Source organism: Staurois parvus, unplaced genomic scaffold (assembly GCF_062004578.1).
Source record: "Staurois parvus isolate SC_StPar_1 unplaced genomic scaffold, SC_StPar_1.0 ptg001832l, whole genome shotgun sequence".
Taxonomy (NCBI): Eukaryota; Metazoa; Chordata; class Amphibia; order Anura; family Ranidae; genus Staurois; species Staurois parvus.
The window spans coordinates 156328-172824 of NW_028319628.1; the positions used below are offsets into that span (position 1 = coordinate 156328).

The 16497-nt window shown below is 46.7% G+C and overlaps 1 protein-coding gene across 1 annotated transcript in view; it reads left to right on the top strand.

Moving 5' to 3' along the window:
* LOC149434113 (vomeronasal type-2 receptor 26-like) overlaps positions 1–16497 on the top strand; it is a 40387-nt gene that overhangs the window by 9166 nt on the left and 14724 nt on the right. The window contains exons 3-6 of the mRNA XM_089664091.1: positions 1289–1389; positions 1485–1641; positions 5708–5999; positions 15307–16095. Coding sequence (XP_089520217.1) covers positions 1289–1389; positions 1485–1641; positions 5708–5999; positions 15307–16095 — 1339 coding nt within the window. The remainder of the gene's footprint in view (positions 1–1288; positions 1390–1484; positions 1642–5707; positions 6000–15306; positions 16096–16497) is intronic.

Here is a 16497-nt window from a genome sequence, read left to right on the forward strand (position 1 = left end):
GCTCCTGATGGTGGAGATGGATTTTGCTGCGTGTTGGTACCAGGTTGCAGTTCTCAGGATCACCCCACCAGGAAGTGAGCAAGCCAGGATCCAGTAACTGATATGACAGGTAGGGATCTAGCAGAAGCGTCATCAGTAAACAAGCCAAGGGTCGGTAACAAGTGGTAGCAGGTTGGGATGAGACAGAAACGTAGTCAAGGAACGAGCCAAAGGTCGGTAACAAGTGGTTGCTGGTTGGGATGAGACAGAAACATAGTCAAGGAACAAGCCAAAGGTCGGTAACAAGTGGTAGCAGGTTGGGATGAGGCAGAATCGTTGTCAAGGAACGAGCCAAAGGTCGGTAGCGAAGGTATGGACGGCAGCAGGAGAGACAAAAGCAAGATACTGGCTGGAGAAGGCACAATAATCTGGCAAACAGGAAGTGCAGAGACATGGCTTAAATCAGGAAGTTCATGGGAGGAGCAAGGACTTAAAGGTTCATCAGAAAACAAGGCACAAGGTAGGATTGTCCAGCATCCCAGGTAGCTCAGTGAGAAGAGTTACTGCCTGACACAGTAGAGGTCCCAGGCCCTGACAACTATGGGGGCTCTTAAATTTGTAGAGTTGGGAACTACAGAACATTGGGGTGTCGTAAGATGGCTTTGTAGCTTACGCATGTATTTGAAAATGTGTGCTAACTAAACCCCTGTTTCTAACGCACACTGCTAGGCAGGTTAATTTGGTTTGATGCAGGCTGGCTGGGAATTTTTCTGTTTTGTTGTTTGACATGCGTCACCCGTCCATGTGCTCCTTGCTGTGAAGGCCAGTTATAGACTGGGGCAGTGGCCGTTTTTTTGTACCATCATCCATCTTGGAGCTTTGGCATGTTCCTTCCTACCCAGTTTTATTTGGGGTACCTTTTTAATATGGTTACCTCTTTCTATGTGTGAAATCCAATCAGTTGGCACATAAGGGCCGGTGCTAGGCATCTCCCATTAGAGGAGGGGACGCAACAGAAAGTAATCGCCCTTGGATTGCCAATCGTGCTTTCATTCATAAGCATTACCACTAGCAGATCTGGTATTATGCAGAGTGCTGGGCCTTGAATAGCCCACCAATGCAGAGATCGAGTGTCCAGCCATGTCCTCAGGTAGCATGTTGGGATTTTCACATGTACAGGGGTTCAGGCTAACATCTGTAGAACAATAACTGGTTAAGCCTTCAGGCTGAAGCCACCAAAGAATTGATATTATTATAAAGATAAATCAAGATTTGATTTTAAATGTTGAGAATTATGTTCCTGTTCTAGTTTTCCTCAGACATTTCTCGTAGAGTCTAAATTAGTCTCAGGAATGGTATATAAAGTGCTGGAGATGATCCCTCCAGTGCGGAGGACGCACACAGTTGTTGGTGAGTGTTCTCTGTCATGGATGGATTTCTGAACCTCATTGTCCTCTCCGGGTTGGTCTCCGTCTTTCAAGGACAATCTCTCACTACATCTATAGGTCAGAATTTAGACTTGTGTTACCTTGCCCCTCTGCAGACCATGTTTGTTTATGAGTATTACCAGCCAGGAGATGTGACCATTGGAGGACTCTTCTCTGTACATAAAGCCATTGAAAAGATGTTCTTCGGAAGCATTCCATTTCATTTATGTTCACAGTAAGTACATTGCCATCAGTTTATTGCTTTTCTTTTTATTGTAACATTTTAAACTTTCATATGAAGTTGCAAGGGAAGTACAATGTCATTAGCACATACATTGTATCACTGCAGTTCTTCCCCGCCAGGGCTCTGTCTGCATGGAGTGTGTATGTTCTCACTCTGTTTCTGTGTGTTTCATCTCGGTTTTCTGGTGTTTCTCTTACAACACAGAGATTAAATTGGGCTTCAACTGGCCTTAAAATCAGTGGAAAGCGATTCAACGACTTTTCTCTGGAAATTGGACCACTTTCATGGAGGCAGAATTTGGTGGAATTTTAGATATTCTTGCCAAAGCAATTTGCACCAATTTGATTCCAAATGTGCACCTTGATCATACTTAGCAGACCTCCCTCCTTGTACAGCAGTCTCCAGGGTGAGGTCTTGGGCTGGCACCTTCATGTATGCATGTACGTATGTTGCACGTGTGGGCAGCGGCGTATTTACCATGAAGCAAACAAAGTATTTGCCTAGGTCGGCATTTTTCGGGGAAGAAGGGACACACGTGGCAGGGATGGGGGCCTGGTAAGGCTTCACCATGGAATCCGAGGTGGTTGCATGCTGCTAGAAGGTGTAAGCTTCCTGGCCAAAGAGGACACAAGGAAGGAAGACACTGGGCTTGGCTCTAGAGATGGCCGGCTGATTTCTGGAGAGGTTGAGGTTAGTTCTTGACTAATTCTCTCTCTTCAGGTGGGATGGGAGAGTGGCCAAATGGCGGCAGTAGTGGCCAGGGGGGTTATTGGCATAGAGTGGCGGCGGCTGTGGGGCAGTGCTGGTGGTGGTGGGGGGCTCCCAATTTTAGTGAACTAAATACATCAGTGCGTGTGAGTATATTATTATTTGAATTTGTTTTGTTTAAAATAAAAAAAAAACTGCATTTTTACTTAGAACCCCCAAACATTTTGTGTGTATACATATATATATATATTTTTTTTCTTTAAATAGAGGCCCTAGAGAACAAAATGGTGGGCTGCTGGGCATTGCAATTTGTATGTCACACTATATTTGTGCAGTGGTTTTTCAAAAGCAATTTTCTGGAGGAAAAAAAATACACTTTTTGTAATTTTAATGTACAAGAAAACAATATAATGCCCGATTGTTTTGGTAAAATGTAAAAGACGATGTTACGTCTAGTAAAAGATACCAAACTTGTGAGACTTTAAACTTGCGCAAGCCCGTGCGACGCTGACAAACTACGTACATTTTATTCTCCATCGGCAACACCGTAAAATCCTTTCAGGTTTCCACTTTAGATTTACACAGGAGGTCTGGTGGTAGAATTTTTGCCCTCGATCTGAGGTTCGCAGGGATACCCCATGTGTGGGGTGTGATTGCTGTTTATGTATGCATGCGATTGTCTTTGCGTGCAAACACAGGCGCTTTCATATTTTTTTCCCATTTTTTTATTTTTTCCCATTTTTACTCTGTCCGTTTATTATTATTTTTTCATCACTTTTATTGTTATCTCATGGAATGTAACAATCCCCTGTGATAGGAATAGGAAGTGACAGGTCATTAGATCCCAGATCTCTTCTCTGCCCTTCACAGCATCTGGGGAGCAAAGTGGTTAAGTGGTTAGAACTTCTTCGTAGCAGTACTTGGGTCATCAGTTCAAATCCCACCATGGCATCATTTGCCTGGAGTTTGCATGTTCTCCCTGTGTCTGCGTGGGTTTCCTCTAGGTACTCCAGTGTCCTCCCACACTCCAAAGGCATGCTGGTAGGTTAATTGGCTCCTGTCTAAATTGGCCCTAGTATGTGACTGTATGAATGATTTAGGGACCTTAGATTGTACGCTCCTCGGGGGCGGGGACTGATGTGAATGTACAATATATGTAAAGCGCTACGTAAATTGTACCTGAAAAAAATAAAAATCACATCATGATCAGATGCTTTCTCAATTTAAAAATGGAGCTATTTACATCTGGAGCAACCGGAAGTGATGAATGCCCATCGTTTCTGCTTTCTGAGACCATAGAGATGATTGGAGCCATTCTGTTCTCCAATTATCCGGCAGAAGCACCAGCTGAACATCTGGGTCTCCCGATGGGACAGAGTCTGAGAAAGCTGCGGAGGGTGGAATGAGGGGGGGTGGGGGGAACCTCCTCTCCCTCTGCTTGTAAAAGCAATCCAGCAGCTAATTGGCCACTAGGTTTGCTTTTACAAGAAATTCAACTGGCTGAAAAAACAATACAGGAATTATGGCGGCAGCTGCGACCGTCATCCTGGTATGACCACCAAAATTCCAGCAACGTACCGATACGTTGCCGATCATACTCTCCATCCTCACAGCAGTTGGCTGGGGGGAGGGTGAGAAGGGAGAGCCAGCTAGCAGCACTGCATAAGGGCACTGTGGGGGATCGAGGGGTGCCACAGGGGGGGTTGGTTGCACGGGAGTCACAGCAGCAGGGATTCTTTAACCCTTTAGGCCATGAATCCCATGCAATTGCTGGCGGGAGAGGCAGAGGAGAGATGCTGGAAATTGAATGGGAGCCACAGAAGGTCGGTGCTGGGTGAGGTAGAAGGGGGGCTGGGGTGGGTAGGGTCAGAGCTGGGGGAAAAGATAAGGGGGAGGAAGCGACAAGTAAGGGGGGGGCAGTTTAGAAACTAGAGAGGAGAAGTAGAGGAGAGAAGGCAACAGGTGAGTTGGGGGGGCGGGGGTCACATTTTAGGTTACTAGCTCTGATCTCTTGTTAGTTGATACTCAAAGCTATCATTTTGTCCAGCAGAGTCAGCTGAATATTTCTGCTATGAGGTCAGGACCTCTGAAGTGACCATGAGCTTACAGCCGACACAGGAACATGAGGAATGTCAGGTCCGTACGGCGTATGGACCTGGCCAGCTGGAAGCAAGTCTGTAGGTCTGTATGCTGTAAGGAGAGAAGGGATGAATACTATCCATCCACTGAGCGGCAATATAACTATTCTAGCTTTGAAGATACAGTATATATTGTATATACAGTCAGGGCTGTGGATAAGGGGGTACCACCAGTCCTCCTGTACAGGGGGGCAGGGGGGCCCAGGCAGCTGGGTGATCCAGATGTGGGCAGTGAGAGCGATCGGCACGGCGGGGGGAGGCAATTACTGGACCCAATGAATGGCTGTCTTTGCAGCAGCTGAAAGCTTCTCCTCTCCCTCCTGCTGGCTTTCAGCTGCTGCAGAGAGAGCCATACAGGGGATCAGTCCCAGTAATTGCCCCCTAGCTGCACCTATCACTCTCTCTGTGCACCACATGTTTCCCCCTGCTGCCCAGGTCCCCCCTGCGTGCCCCTACCCCCTCAGTGCTGCTGGATTCTCTCCTCTCCTTCCCACCGGCAGATACAAGAACACAATAGGATCCTTCATAGAGAGCGGGGGAAGGGCACAGTAAACATGTCACATTTACCAGGCCCTTCCTTTCCTGAATGAATGCAATTAGTGAATGGTACCAATTGCTCACTGTGTTCATTCATAAACCGAAGCATAGTAAACTGTGTTTCTTTGGGGGAGGGCTCTTTCAGGTTGGCTTTATGGGGCCCCATGGTTTCTAACTACTGCCCTGTATACAGTATACACATATTGTAGGAATATGTCTCAAATGGTTAGGTCTTCGGGGGAAGAAATTACTTGTAACGGAGGGAAAGCGGGGGTGGGGGGTAGAGATTCAGTGAAAGAGTCACATAATTAAAGAGGACCTGCTAGTGTAGATGTGGCACATCTGTTTTGCTCCCACCTATTGTATGCTGAAAATCTATGTATCCATCTACTTCAGCCTTCACTTCTTGTTGCCGCCTACTGTGCCCTATATTACCGGGATGTTTCTTTATCAGACGCTGTATGTTTTCAGTGCCTCGGTTCACCTTGTCTCTGTTTTGAATTTAATCGTTCAATAAACCAGGAACAATATGTCCATCTACATCATACTTTAGAGGGTCATTAGTAACGGATCTTTTACATCTTTTTAATGTTTATTTTATTATTTAAAAACACACGTTCTAAATGTTTGCACAATCTACATGTTATATGTCATACTTTCCAAATTCTTTGCAGGTTGGATGCAACAGAGTATGAATACTTGATGGCGTTTTTCTTTGCAATTGAAGACATTAACAAGGATCCCGACATCCTTCCCAATGTTACTCTGGGCTATCACTTGTTTGATTCATGTGGGTATCCAAACAAAGCAATAGATTTCATCTTCAGGATACTCTCTGGTTATAGAAGATATGCTCCAAACTACTCTTGTATGGAAAGTTCAGAGGTTGTTGGCTTTGTGGGTGATACCACTTTCCTAACAACACTGGCCATGGTTGAGGTCTTGAATATTTACCAGTACACACAGGTAGATTGCCACTTCTGAAACATTATTTTTCTATACAGGTCTGGATATGCAATGTATGCAAGCTGGAGATGCCTCAGGAACAGGGGCAAACTGACCACTCGGGCACTGCTTGAAGGCCCAGGATCAGTAGGGGGCCCCATGAGATGCCCCTGGAACCTTTCATAGGCTTTTTTGGGTGTGGTTTGAGTGTGGGTGAGGACACAGGATCCCCATGATCCCCTATTGCCTGGGAATCCCATGAGCTGTCAGTCCGCCCCTGCTCAGGAATACTAGTTAATAGAAAGTTAAAGAAGATTTTTACGATCCTGCCCACTATTACCTGGTAGTGAGTTCTTCTTGGTACTCTAGAGAGTTCTTGTCGAAACTCACCCACCCTGCAGGTCCATCACTGTCCAGCTGAGATCCTGTTCTCTGGCAGTGGTTGGTCCCATGCCATCATGTTCTATTGTGATGTCATCGATAGGTGGCCAGATGTTCTGGGTTCAGCCTCCCAATGGCACAACACTAGACCCGCCCCCTCCTTGTTTCTCCAATGAAAGCCTATGCCTTCTGGGTTATGTGACGTGAGTATCCCAGGAAGCAAGGGGAGACCTAGGCGAATGACATGCGGGGGCAACAATTCATGTTAAAAAAAGGTAACTAAAGGAAAATAAAACCCAGCCCTAATCATGCAGAGGACAGGAGGAGGTGTGGAGTGGAGGGATGTAGTATTGGAGGGTGAAGATCACCTTTACATATCATCCTTTGGTGCCAACCAAGTAGTGGCTATAAAAAAAAAGTTGGAATTTTGGTGTCACTCCTTTTTTAAGTCAGTTGTAAAGCCACATCTACAATATTGGGGACAGCTGTGGGCATCATACTGTAGAACTGGACAGCATGGGCTGCAGAGGTCGTGATTGCAACCCCGACCCTAGCTCTAGGGGGCCCGTGCGCTCTCCTGGTCATATTAGTGTACCCAAGCGCTCTGCCCCCCACTCTCCCCGCTTGAACCCCCCCATACAGTGGCTTTTCCACTATCACGTACCCAGTGATGGAGGCCAATGGAGAGAGGGCTTCCCTTGCAGCTAAGTTCGAGACTCCCCTGGATATGGGACAGCAGGAGTCAGGCCCAAAGAAGCACGGGTCGCCTGTAGGAGTGCTTCTCAGAGGTACACCCAGGAGCACAGCTGATGCACTGGAATGGAGTCTGAAGACAGGTGGCACCTCTGAGAGGTATGCAAGCCTTCAGGGAAGCAGAAGACCACAGGGTAGTCAGTTCAAAACCAAGGTCAAGTGCCAGGTGGAGATTGGAGCAGACGTAGTCAATAGGATAGCCGGGGTCATACACAGAGGAGCGGGGGAGAATATCCGTTAGCCAGGGTCAGGTCAGGAGTCAGGCAGAGAAGACAGATCCAAGAGCAAGCCGGGTCGGTAGAATGTATGGGATTTATGGGGTGTAGGGGATATACGGGGTGTATGGGATGTACAGGATGTATGAGATGTACGGGGTGTACGGGCTTCATGGGATGTACGGGGTATATGGGATGTACGAGATGTACGGGATGTACGGGGTGTATGGGATGTACGGGGTGTATGGGATGTACGGGATGTATAGGATGTATGGGGTGTACGGAATGTATGGGGTGTATGGGATGTATGGGATGTACAGGGTGTATGGGGTGTACAGGGTGTATAGGATGTATGGGGTGTATGGGATGTACAGGGTGTATAGGATGTATGGGGTGTACAGAGTGTATGGGATGTAGGGGGTGTATGGGATGTAGGGGGTATACAGGATGTACGGGATGTACGGGATGTACGAGATGTACACAGTGTATGGGATGTATGGGGTGTACAGAGTGTATGGGATGTATGGGGTGTATGGGATGTATGGGGTGTACAAACAATATCTCCTTTTGCTATAAAACATATCTAATGAAAATATTAGAAAAATCTAATTTCTTCATAAATTTAGGCCAATATGTATTCTGCTACATATTGCCCCAAGTATTGGCCCGCCGGCCTTTCCACACACATGGACTTTAATGGCCCCCCAGTCTTAGTCCGTAGGGTTCAATATTGAGTTGGCCCCGCCCTTTGCAGCTATAACAGCTTCAACTCTTCTGGGAAGGCCATTCACAAGGTTTAGGAGGGTGTCTATGGGAAGGCTGGACCATTCTTCCAGAAGCACATTTGTCAGGTCAGGCACTGATGTCGGGGGAGGAGGCCTGGCTCGCAGTCTCTGCTCTAATTCATCCCAAAGGTGTTCTATGGGGTTGAGGTCAGGACTCTGTGCAGGACAGTCAAGTTCCTCCACCCCAAACTGGCTCCTCCATGTCTTTATGGACCTTGCTTTGTGCACTGGTGGGCAGTCATGTTGGAACAGGAAGGGGCCATCCCCAAAATCTTCCCAAAAAGTTGGGAGCATGAAACTGTCCAGAATGTCACCTTAACCCCTTGACGCCGGCACCTCCTGAGGGTTTCAGAAGCCGGGAGGTGGGACGGGGTTTTAGGGTCATGTGCTCCCGTGATTCGCCGTCACAGCGGTCACATGATCAGGAAAGGTCTCAATCAAGAAAGAGAACTTTCTGTGAGTACCGGACATTTGTGCTGGTAGCACACAGGGCGTGCACTCTCAGCACATATGTTTTTCTTAATTGCACACAAATGTGTCAAGGCCCAGACGCCGGGAGGCCGCACATTTGCGTGCGACTGGCACCAAGAGATAAGCCCCCCTCCACCAAATTTACACTTGGCACAATGCAGTCAGGCAAGTACCGTTCTCCTGGCAACCACCAAACCCAGACACACCCATTTGCAGACTGCCAGATAGAGGAGCGTGATTGGACACTCCAGAGAACACGTCTCCTCTGCTCTAGAGTCCAGTGGCGGCATACTTTACACCACAGCATCCGACGCTTTGCATTGCACTTGGTGATGGAAGGCTTGGATGCAGCTGCTCGGCCATGGAAACCCATTCCATGAAGCTCTCTAAGCACTGTTGTTGGGCTCATCTGAAGGCCACACCAAGTTTGGAGGTCTTTAGCTATTGACTCTGCAGACAGTTGGCGACTTCTGCGCACTGTGCGCTTCAGCATGCGCTGACCCCGCCCTGTCATGTGACGTGGCCTACCACTTGGTGGCTGAGTGGCTGTTGTTCCCAGTTGCTTCCACTTTCTTATAATCCCATTAACAGTTGAATGTGGAATATTTAGTAGCCAGGAAAAGTCACGGATGGACTTATTGCCCAGGTGGCCACCTATCACGGGACCACGCTTGGAGTCACTGAGCTCCTGAGAGCGACACATTCTTTTACCAATGTTTGTAGAAGCAGTCTGCATGCCTAGGGGCTTGATTGTACACACCTGTGTCCATTAAGGAGATTGGAGCACCTGAATCACATGATATGGAGGGGATTGGAACACCTGAATCCAATGATATGGAGGGGATTGGAACACCTGAATCACATGATATGGAGGGGATTGGAACACCTGAATCACATGATATGGAGGGGATTGGAACACCTGAATCACATGATATGGAGGGGATTGGAACACCTGAATCACATGATATGGAGGGGATTGGAACACCTGAATCCAATGATATGGAGGGGATTGGAACACCTGAATCACATGATATGGAGGGGATTGGAACACCTGAGTTACATGATTGGGGGAGGTTTGGAACACCTGAATCACATGATTGGGAGGGCGGGGACAATACTTTGGGCAATATGGTGTATCTGCATAATTTGTTTTTAATAACACACTGAAATTTTTTTCTTTCACTGTCATAATATGCAGATATAGTAAGAGAAATAGTAAAATAGATACATTGTTGTTTTCAATATTATTTATTACAGGTACTTATATAATGCCATCAATTTACGCAGCACTTTACATATATATATTGTACATTCACATCAGTCCCCGCCCCCGAGGGGCGTACAATCTAAGGTCCCTAACTCACATTCATACATACACATACTAGGGACAATTTAGACAGGAGCCAATTAACCTTCCAGCATATCTTTGGAGTGTGGGAGGAAACCGGAGTACCCAGAGGAAACCCACACAGGCACAGGGAGAACATGCAAACTCCAGGCAGGTGGTGCTGTGGTTGGGATTCGAACCAGGCGGAAGTGCTAACCATTTAGCCACTGTGTTGCCCGTAACCTTGTTACAATATATTTGTGAATGAAGCCTGAAGTGTTTGCAGTCTCCCTTCACACAGGAGCTGCTGCTAGCACTCCTGTTACGCAAAAAGAGGATTTGCATCCAAAAACATTGAATTGGGTGAAGTCAGGGCTTCAGGAATATGAATGTATTTTCACTTTTGCACTCAAATGTGTTTTATGGCCCCCTCACCACCTGCTTTAACCCCTTGGATCCTGCACAAGCACCCCCATTCAATTGAAAGTGACAGGGGGTATAACTTCTGCTACAGCTATGAAGCAAAGAATTGCAGCGACATATGTACACCCCTGGCCTCTGTCTCTGCAGCTAAAAAGGCAGCAGTTAGGGGTGGTAAAACCACTGCTCAACCACAAGGTTTTACCACCTCCACCCACATGTGTGAATGAGCCCTAACAGTGCTAGCAGTCAGTGTCCCCAATCACCGCTATACCAGGCCAGTGTCACGAAAGGGCCTCGACCACATGTGGGGTGCTTTCTGCAGCACAACCTCCCATGTGAATGAGCCAGAAAAGTGCAGCCAGTTACAGTGTCCAAAAACTAAATCGGCGGTCAGGATATTAGATGTGTAATATATACCCCTAGAATGCCTGAAGGTGCTCCTTGGATTTTGGGCCTCTCTATGTGGCTAGGCTGTGAAAAAGTCTCACAGATATGGTACCCCCTTGCTCGGGGGGAGTAGCAGCAGGGCTTTTTTTCAGCAGGAATGTGGGAAAATGCAGTTCCAGCACCTCCAGTAATGAATGTATTTAATTGCAAGAGGTGGTGGGGTGTCCAAAAACTAATTCGGTGGTCAGGAAATTAGATGTGTAATATATACCCCTAGAAAGTCTGAAGGTGTTCCTTGGATTTTGGGCCTCTCTATGTGGCTAGGCTGTGAAAAGTCTCACACACATGTTACCCTCTTACTCAGGGGGAGTAGCAGCAGGGCTTTTTTTCAGCGGGAACACGGGGGGGGGGGGGGGAACACAGTTCCGGCATCAACAGCACTAAATGTATTTATTTGCAAGAGGTGGTAGGGTGTACTGCAGGGTCCATTGATGCTGGCTGCTGGTCGATCTATTGTCATAGGAGGGGATCTATTTTTTTTTTGGGGGGGGGGATTGTCTATTGATGCTGGGGAGGTCTTCTTTTGATAGTGGGGGTCTGTTGATGCTGGGGAGGTCTTATGTTGCTGTGGGGTCATTTGTTGCTGGGAGGGATCTACTATTGAGGGCAGGATCTATTATTGCTATCTGCTGGAGGGTCTATTGATGCTGGCTGTGGGGAGATCTGCTGATGTTGCCTGGGGACCATTGCTGATGGGGTGGGGGGTATTTTGTCGCAGGTGGTCCATTGTTGCTGGGTGGGGGTCTATTGCTGCTGGCTGCAGGGGATCATTTTGCTGCTTTTCTTGTTATCATTACAAATTCCATACAAATTGATACTTGGTTCTGTACTCTCTAAGAGGGCGGTACTGGGAAGCAGGTAAGGGGAGGAAAGCAGGGATGGTGCGGGACGGAAGCAGGGCGTGACCGGAAAGAAAGAGTTCCTGAACCTATTCTTTCAGAAAAAAAGCCCTGAGTAGCAGAATGTGTTTTGGGGTGCAATTCTTACTATGCCCATGCTGTGTGTGAGAAATATCTTGTTATTTGACAAATTTGTTTAAAAAAAATACATTTTCATTTTCATTCTGCATTTTCTAAATATTTTGTGGCAAAAAGATGAAATCTTCAACAGCCTCACCACACCTCCCAAAACCCAGGAGTTGGAAGTTTGTAGGGACAGATTGGACTTAGGGGACTTCGGGTCTTCTGCTGGAGGTAGTTTGTGATGAAGGAGGTCTTTTATGCTCAAATGCTGTACAAGGATCCCAGGACTTGGGTCAATGAAGAGAGAAACCGGGGTAAAGTACAGCGTTTTGAGGAGGTACTGGGTAATAGGTACATAGGCAGCACCTCGTCAAAGGGGTACTGGATAATGGGTGCATAGGCAGGCAGCACCTCCTCAAAGGGGTATTGGATAATAGGTGCATAGGCAGCGCCTCCTCAAAGGGGTACTGGATAATAGGCGCATAGGCAGCACCTCCTCAAAGGGGTACTGGATAATAGGCGCATAGGCAGCACCTCCTCAAAGGGGTATTAGATAATAGGTACATAGGCAGCACCTCCTCAAAGGGGTACTGGATAATAGGCACACAGGCAGCACCTTCTGAAAGGGGTACTGGATAATAGGTGCATAGGCAGCATCTCCTCAAAGGGGTACTGGGTAATAGGTGCATAGGCAGCACCTCCTCAAAGGGGTATTAGATAATAGGCACATAGGCAGCACCTCCTCAAAGGGGTACTGGATAATAGGTGCATAGGCAGCATCTCCTCAAAGTACTGGCTTTTGCCCTTGTCTCGAGATCTAAAGGCGTGCCCATCCAAAACCTGAGCCTCTCGTTAATGACCCAAATTCTGGAGTCTTGCACAAGCATTCAATCATGACCAGGGGAGTAAAGATGGCTTGTCCCCCTTTCTCTTGGACCATTACCTTCTCCCCTTCACATTAATTAACCACTTGGACAACCAGCTGGAGTTAATGGCTAAAACAGCCTTTTATTACAACAATAAATAACATTTGTAAATAATGTAAATCCACTATAAGTGGAGCTCATCAGGTCCCAGAAGGCATCAATAAACAAAGCTACCTGCGTCTTCCAGGTCCCAGAAGGCATCAATAAACAAAGCTACCTGCGTCTTCCAGGTCCCAGAAGGCATCAATAAACAAAGCTACCTGCGTCTTCCAGGTCCCAGAAGGCATCAATAAACAAAGCTACCTGCGTCTTCCAGGTCCCAGAAGGCATCAATAAACAAAGCTACCTGCGTCCTACTTAAAATAGACCTCCAGCCGCAACACCACCGACTCGGAGACAACCACCCGCAGATACCACCATCAGAAAAAACTGGGAGCCGTACCTCGGACGGGTCCCTACAAAGTACCTTTTTGTGCTCACAGTAACCTACGAGGACTATGCACCCAGCTGGCTCCAGTCAGCACTAACCAACACGACCACCACCCAAAAAAACGGGCAAGACACAACGTGTAGTGAAGAAAACGTTCCTTTTCTAGTCTTCCCCCTCCCACACCCCATTCAAACCACCCCCCCCCATGGCTCCACCTGCTCCTATCTTAACCACTTAGCACTCCCCATCCTATTTCTTGCCAACTTCGATGACTCTCCACCCCTTTAACCCCTGTCATGCCGGCCCTCCGCTCATGTCTTCTCCTTTCCTCTTACTCTGGTCCTCCCTTAAAAAATGGCATTCACCACAAGCTGCCTCCAGCAGAGAACCCAACGTCCTCAGAGCCCAGTTCCTCACTGTGACATCATCCACAATAATGGACAATATGCCTCCAGTCCTCTGATGCCTTGGGATCCATTCACATCTGGGCATGTTTGATCCGATCCCAATCCGCTGTGCAAAAATGACAAATCACATCTGGACACCTACCAGGCGTGTTCAGGTGCCATTTATTTTTAATGGCACTTAAAACGCGGTGCGATTCTTCCCGTGATTGTTGTATGATAAATGGAGCTGCAATCGCGGAAGTCACATGGTGTGACGCTTGACACCCCAACAGAAGCCCCAGCTCCTTCTTAGGCCACGAGATTCGGGGGATGAGGTTCGCTGCAATTGCAGAGCGATTTATTGTGCAACAACCGCGCTGCATTTTAGTCGCCACGTAAAACACCCAGATCTGAAGGGAGCGGAAAACAGCGATAATGGGGGCTGCCTCAGGACTGCTTTTCTTCCCATCTAAAATCCCCCCCCAAAAACAACCCTTCTCCTCCTCAAGTCTCCTCTTCTAACACACTAAAATCAACCCCCCCCTCCCCACCCCAAAAAAAAACAATCCTTCTCCTCCTCAAGTCTCCTCTTCTAACACACCAAAATCAACCCCCCCCCCAAAAAAAAACAATCCTTCTCCTCCTCAAGACCCCTCTTCTAACACACCAAAATCCCCCTCCTCAAATTGCCTCTCTCAGCACAAACCATCTACCCCCAACCCCCTCCAGCACAAAAATAATTCTCTCCACACAGTAAAATTCCTCCAAAATACCCCCTCCCAGCATCGACCATCCCCATCTCCCCAAATCCCCCCTACCCAGCACCCCCCCCTTCCAATGCAAACCCCCCCAACAAAAAAAATCCCCTCTTCAAGCACAAAACCCCATAAAATCCCCCTTCCCAGCCCCCCCAATCAAAATACCCCCACCCAGCACAAGGTATCCCCCCAAATCTCTCCTTCCAACACAAATTCCCCAACATTAAAAAAAATCTCCCTCCCCAGCCCCCAAAAAATACTCCTCCCAGAACAAATGATCTCCCCAAATCCTCCCCCAACTACAAAAAAATGTAGTTTAGTCATGGTTTATCTAGTTTATCCAAATCATGGTTTATCCAGTCATGGTTTATCTAGTCATGGTTTATCCAGTCATGGTTTATCCAGTCATGGTTTATCTAGTAATGGTTTATCTAATCATGGTTTATCCAGTCATGGTTTATCTAATCATGGTTTATCCAGTCATGGTTTATCCAGTCATGGTTTATCCAGTCATGGTTTATCCAGTCATGGTTTATCTAATCATGGTTTATCCAGTCATGGTTTATCCAGTCATGGTTTATCTAGTCATGGTTTATCCAGTCATGGTTTATCTAATCATGGTTTATCCAGTCATGGTTTATCTAGTCATGGTTTATCCAGTCATGGTTTATCTAGTCATGGTTTATCCAGTCATGGTTTATCCAGTCATGGTTTATCCAGTCATGGTTTATCTAGTAATGGTTTATCTAGTCATGGTTTATCTAGTCATGGTTTATCTAGTCATGGTTTATCTAGTCATGGTTTATCTAGTAATGGTTTATCTAGTCATGGTTTATCTAGTCATGGTTTATCTAGTTTATCCAAGTCATGGTTTATCTAGTTGTAGTCACATTCAGCTGGACCTGTTCTGTGATGTTGAAGATGTTCTGTAGATTCACAAGCCACTTTTTCAGAAGTGAAGGAGAAGTTTGGAAAAGCTTTGAATCATCCATGACATTATGGAACAAGTCCAGCTAAATGCAATAACTACCACAACCTCTCTCGTGTTTCTTGTGTCTCTTCAGATCAGCCATCGAGTTACCGACCCTCTCCTGAGCGATAGAGAAAAGTTCCCAAATTTTTACCGCACCGTTCCTAGTAGCTGGGTTTGGTATGAGATGGTTATAAAGGTCCTAAAACTGTTTAGATGGAGTTGGGTCGGAATCATCACATCGAATGATGGCACCGGAGAAATGGAACTGAGGGAGCTGAGAAACGAGATGACCAGACACGGGATCTGTATAGAATTTGTCATCTACCTGACCAAGAATGTGGACATTAACAGACGGAGAATGATGATTATTGAGAAGTCAACCACCAACGTTGTTGTAGTATGCGGCCATTTTTTAATTGAATATCTTGTCTTTTGTACAGAATCCAAAGCTCTGAGAGAAAATATCACATTAATTCTCAATCAGTCATGGAATGTAATTTCATATCCAGAGGTCATTCTAATGGAAACCTGTAACTGTAGCTTATTACCGATCTATCCTTCCCGCTACATTCCAGGATTCGATCTTTACATGGAGAACCTACATCCATCCAAACGGCCAGCCGATCCATTGCTGGAAGATATTTGGCTCTCAATGTTCAACTGTCTGTCTTCTAATGAAGCTAAAAATAAGATGTTCAGATTTTTAGGTTTTCTTCCTAATGTCACCTGCACTGGGCGGGAACAGATCGCATATCGATTCAGCAGAAAGCATGGCTCAGAGTTTTATTCCATCTACAGTGCGGTGTACGCTCTGGCTCAGGCTTTGAACAATATGAAACTAAGTAGAAATACGTTTGGAAAGTATGGATTAGGACGAAAGGTACGTTTATTTTCTATGTTTATCTTTTCCTCTACAGCAGGGTGCCAGACTCAATGTCATCGCGGGCCGAGTCAGCGTTATGGTTGCCCTCAAAGGGCCGGTTGTGTCTGTAAGATTGTATAAATGTATCTACTCGTTATCATACTAAATGGTTGCCTCTGCATTCACATTGTATTGGTTTTAGTAATACCTAGTGTTGGACTTCATGTTCGACTCGAACATTGGTCATTCATGTGTTCGGTGTACACACGAGCGGTAAGGGTGTTCGGCATGCTGTTTGCCCGCCGCGCCCCACAATGCTCTGCGCCCTGACAGTGCATGGTGATTGGCTAAAGCAAGGCACCTGACCACAGGTGCAGAACACAATGACATCACAAGGGGGCAGGTTCACCTGGTTGATGT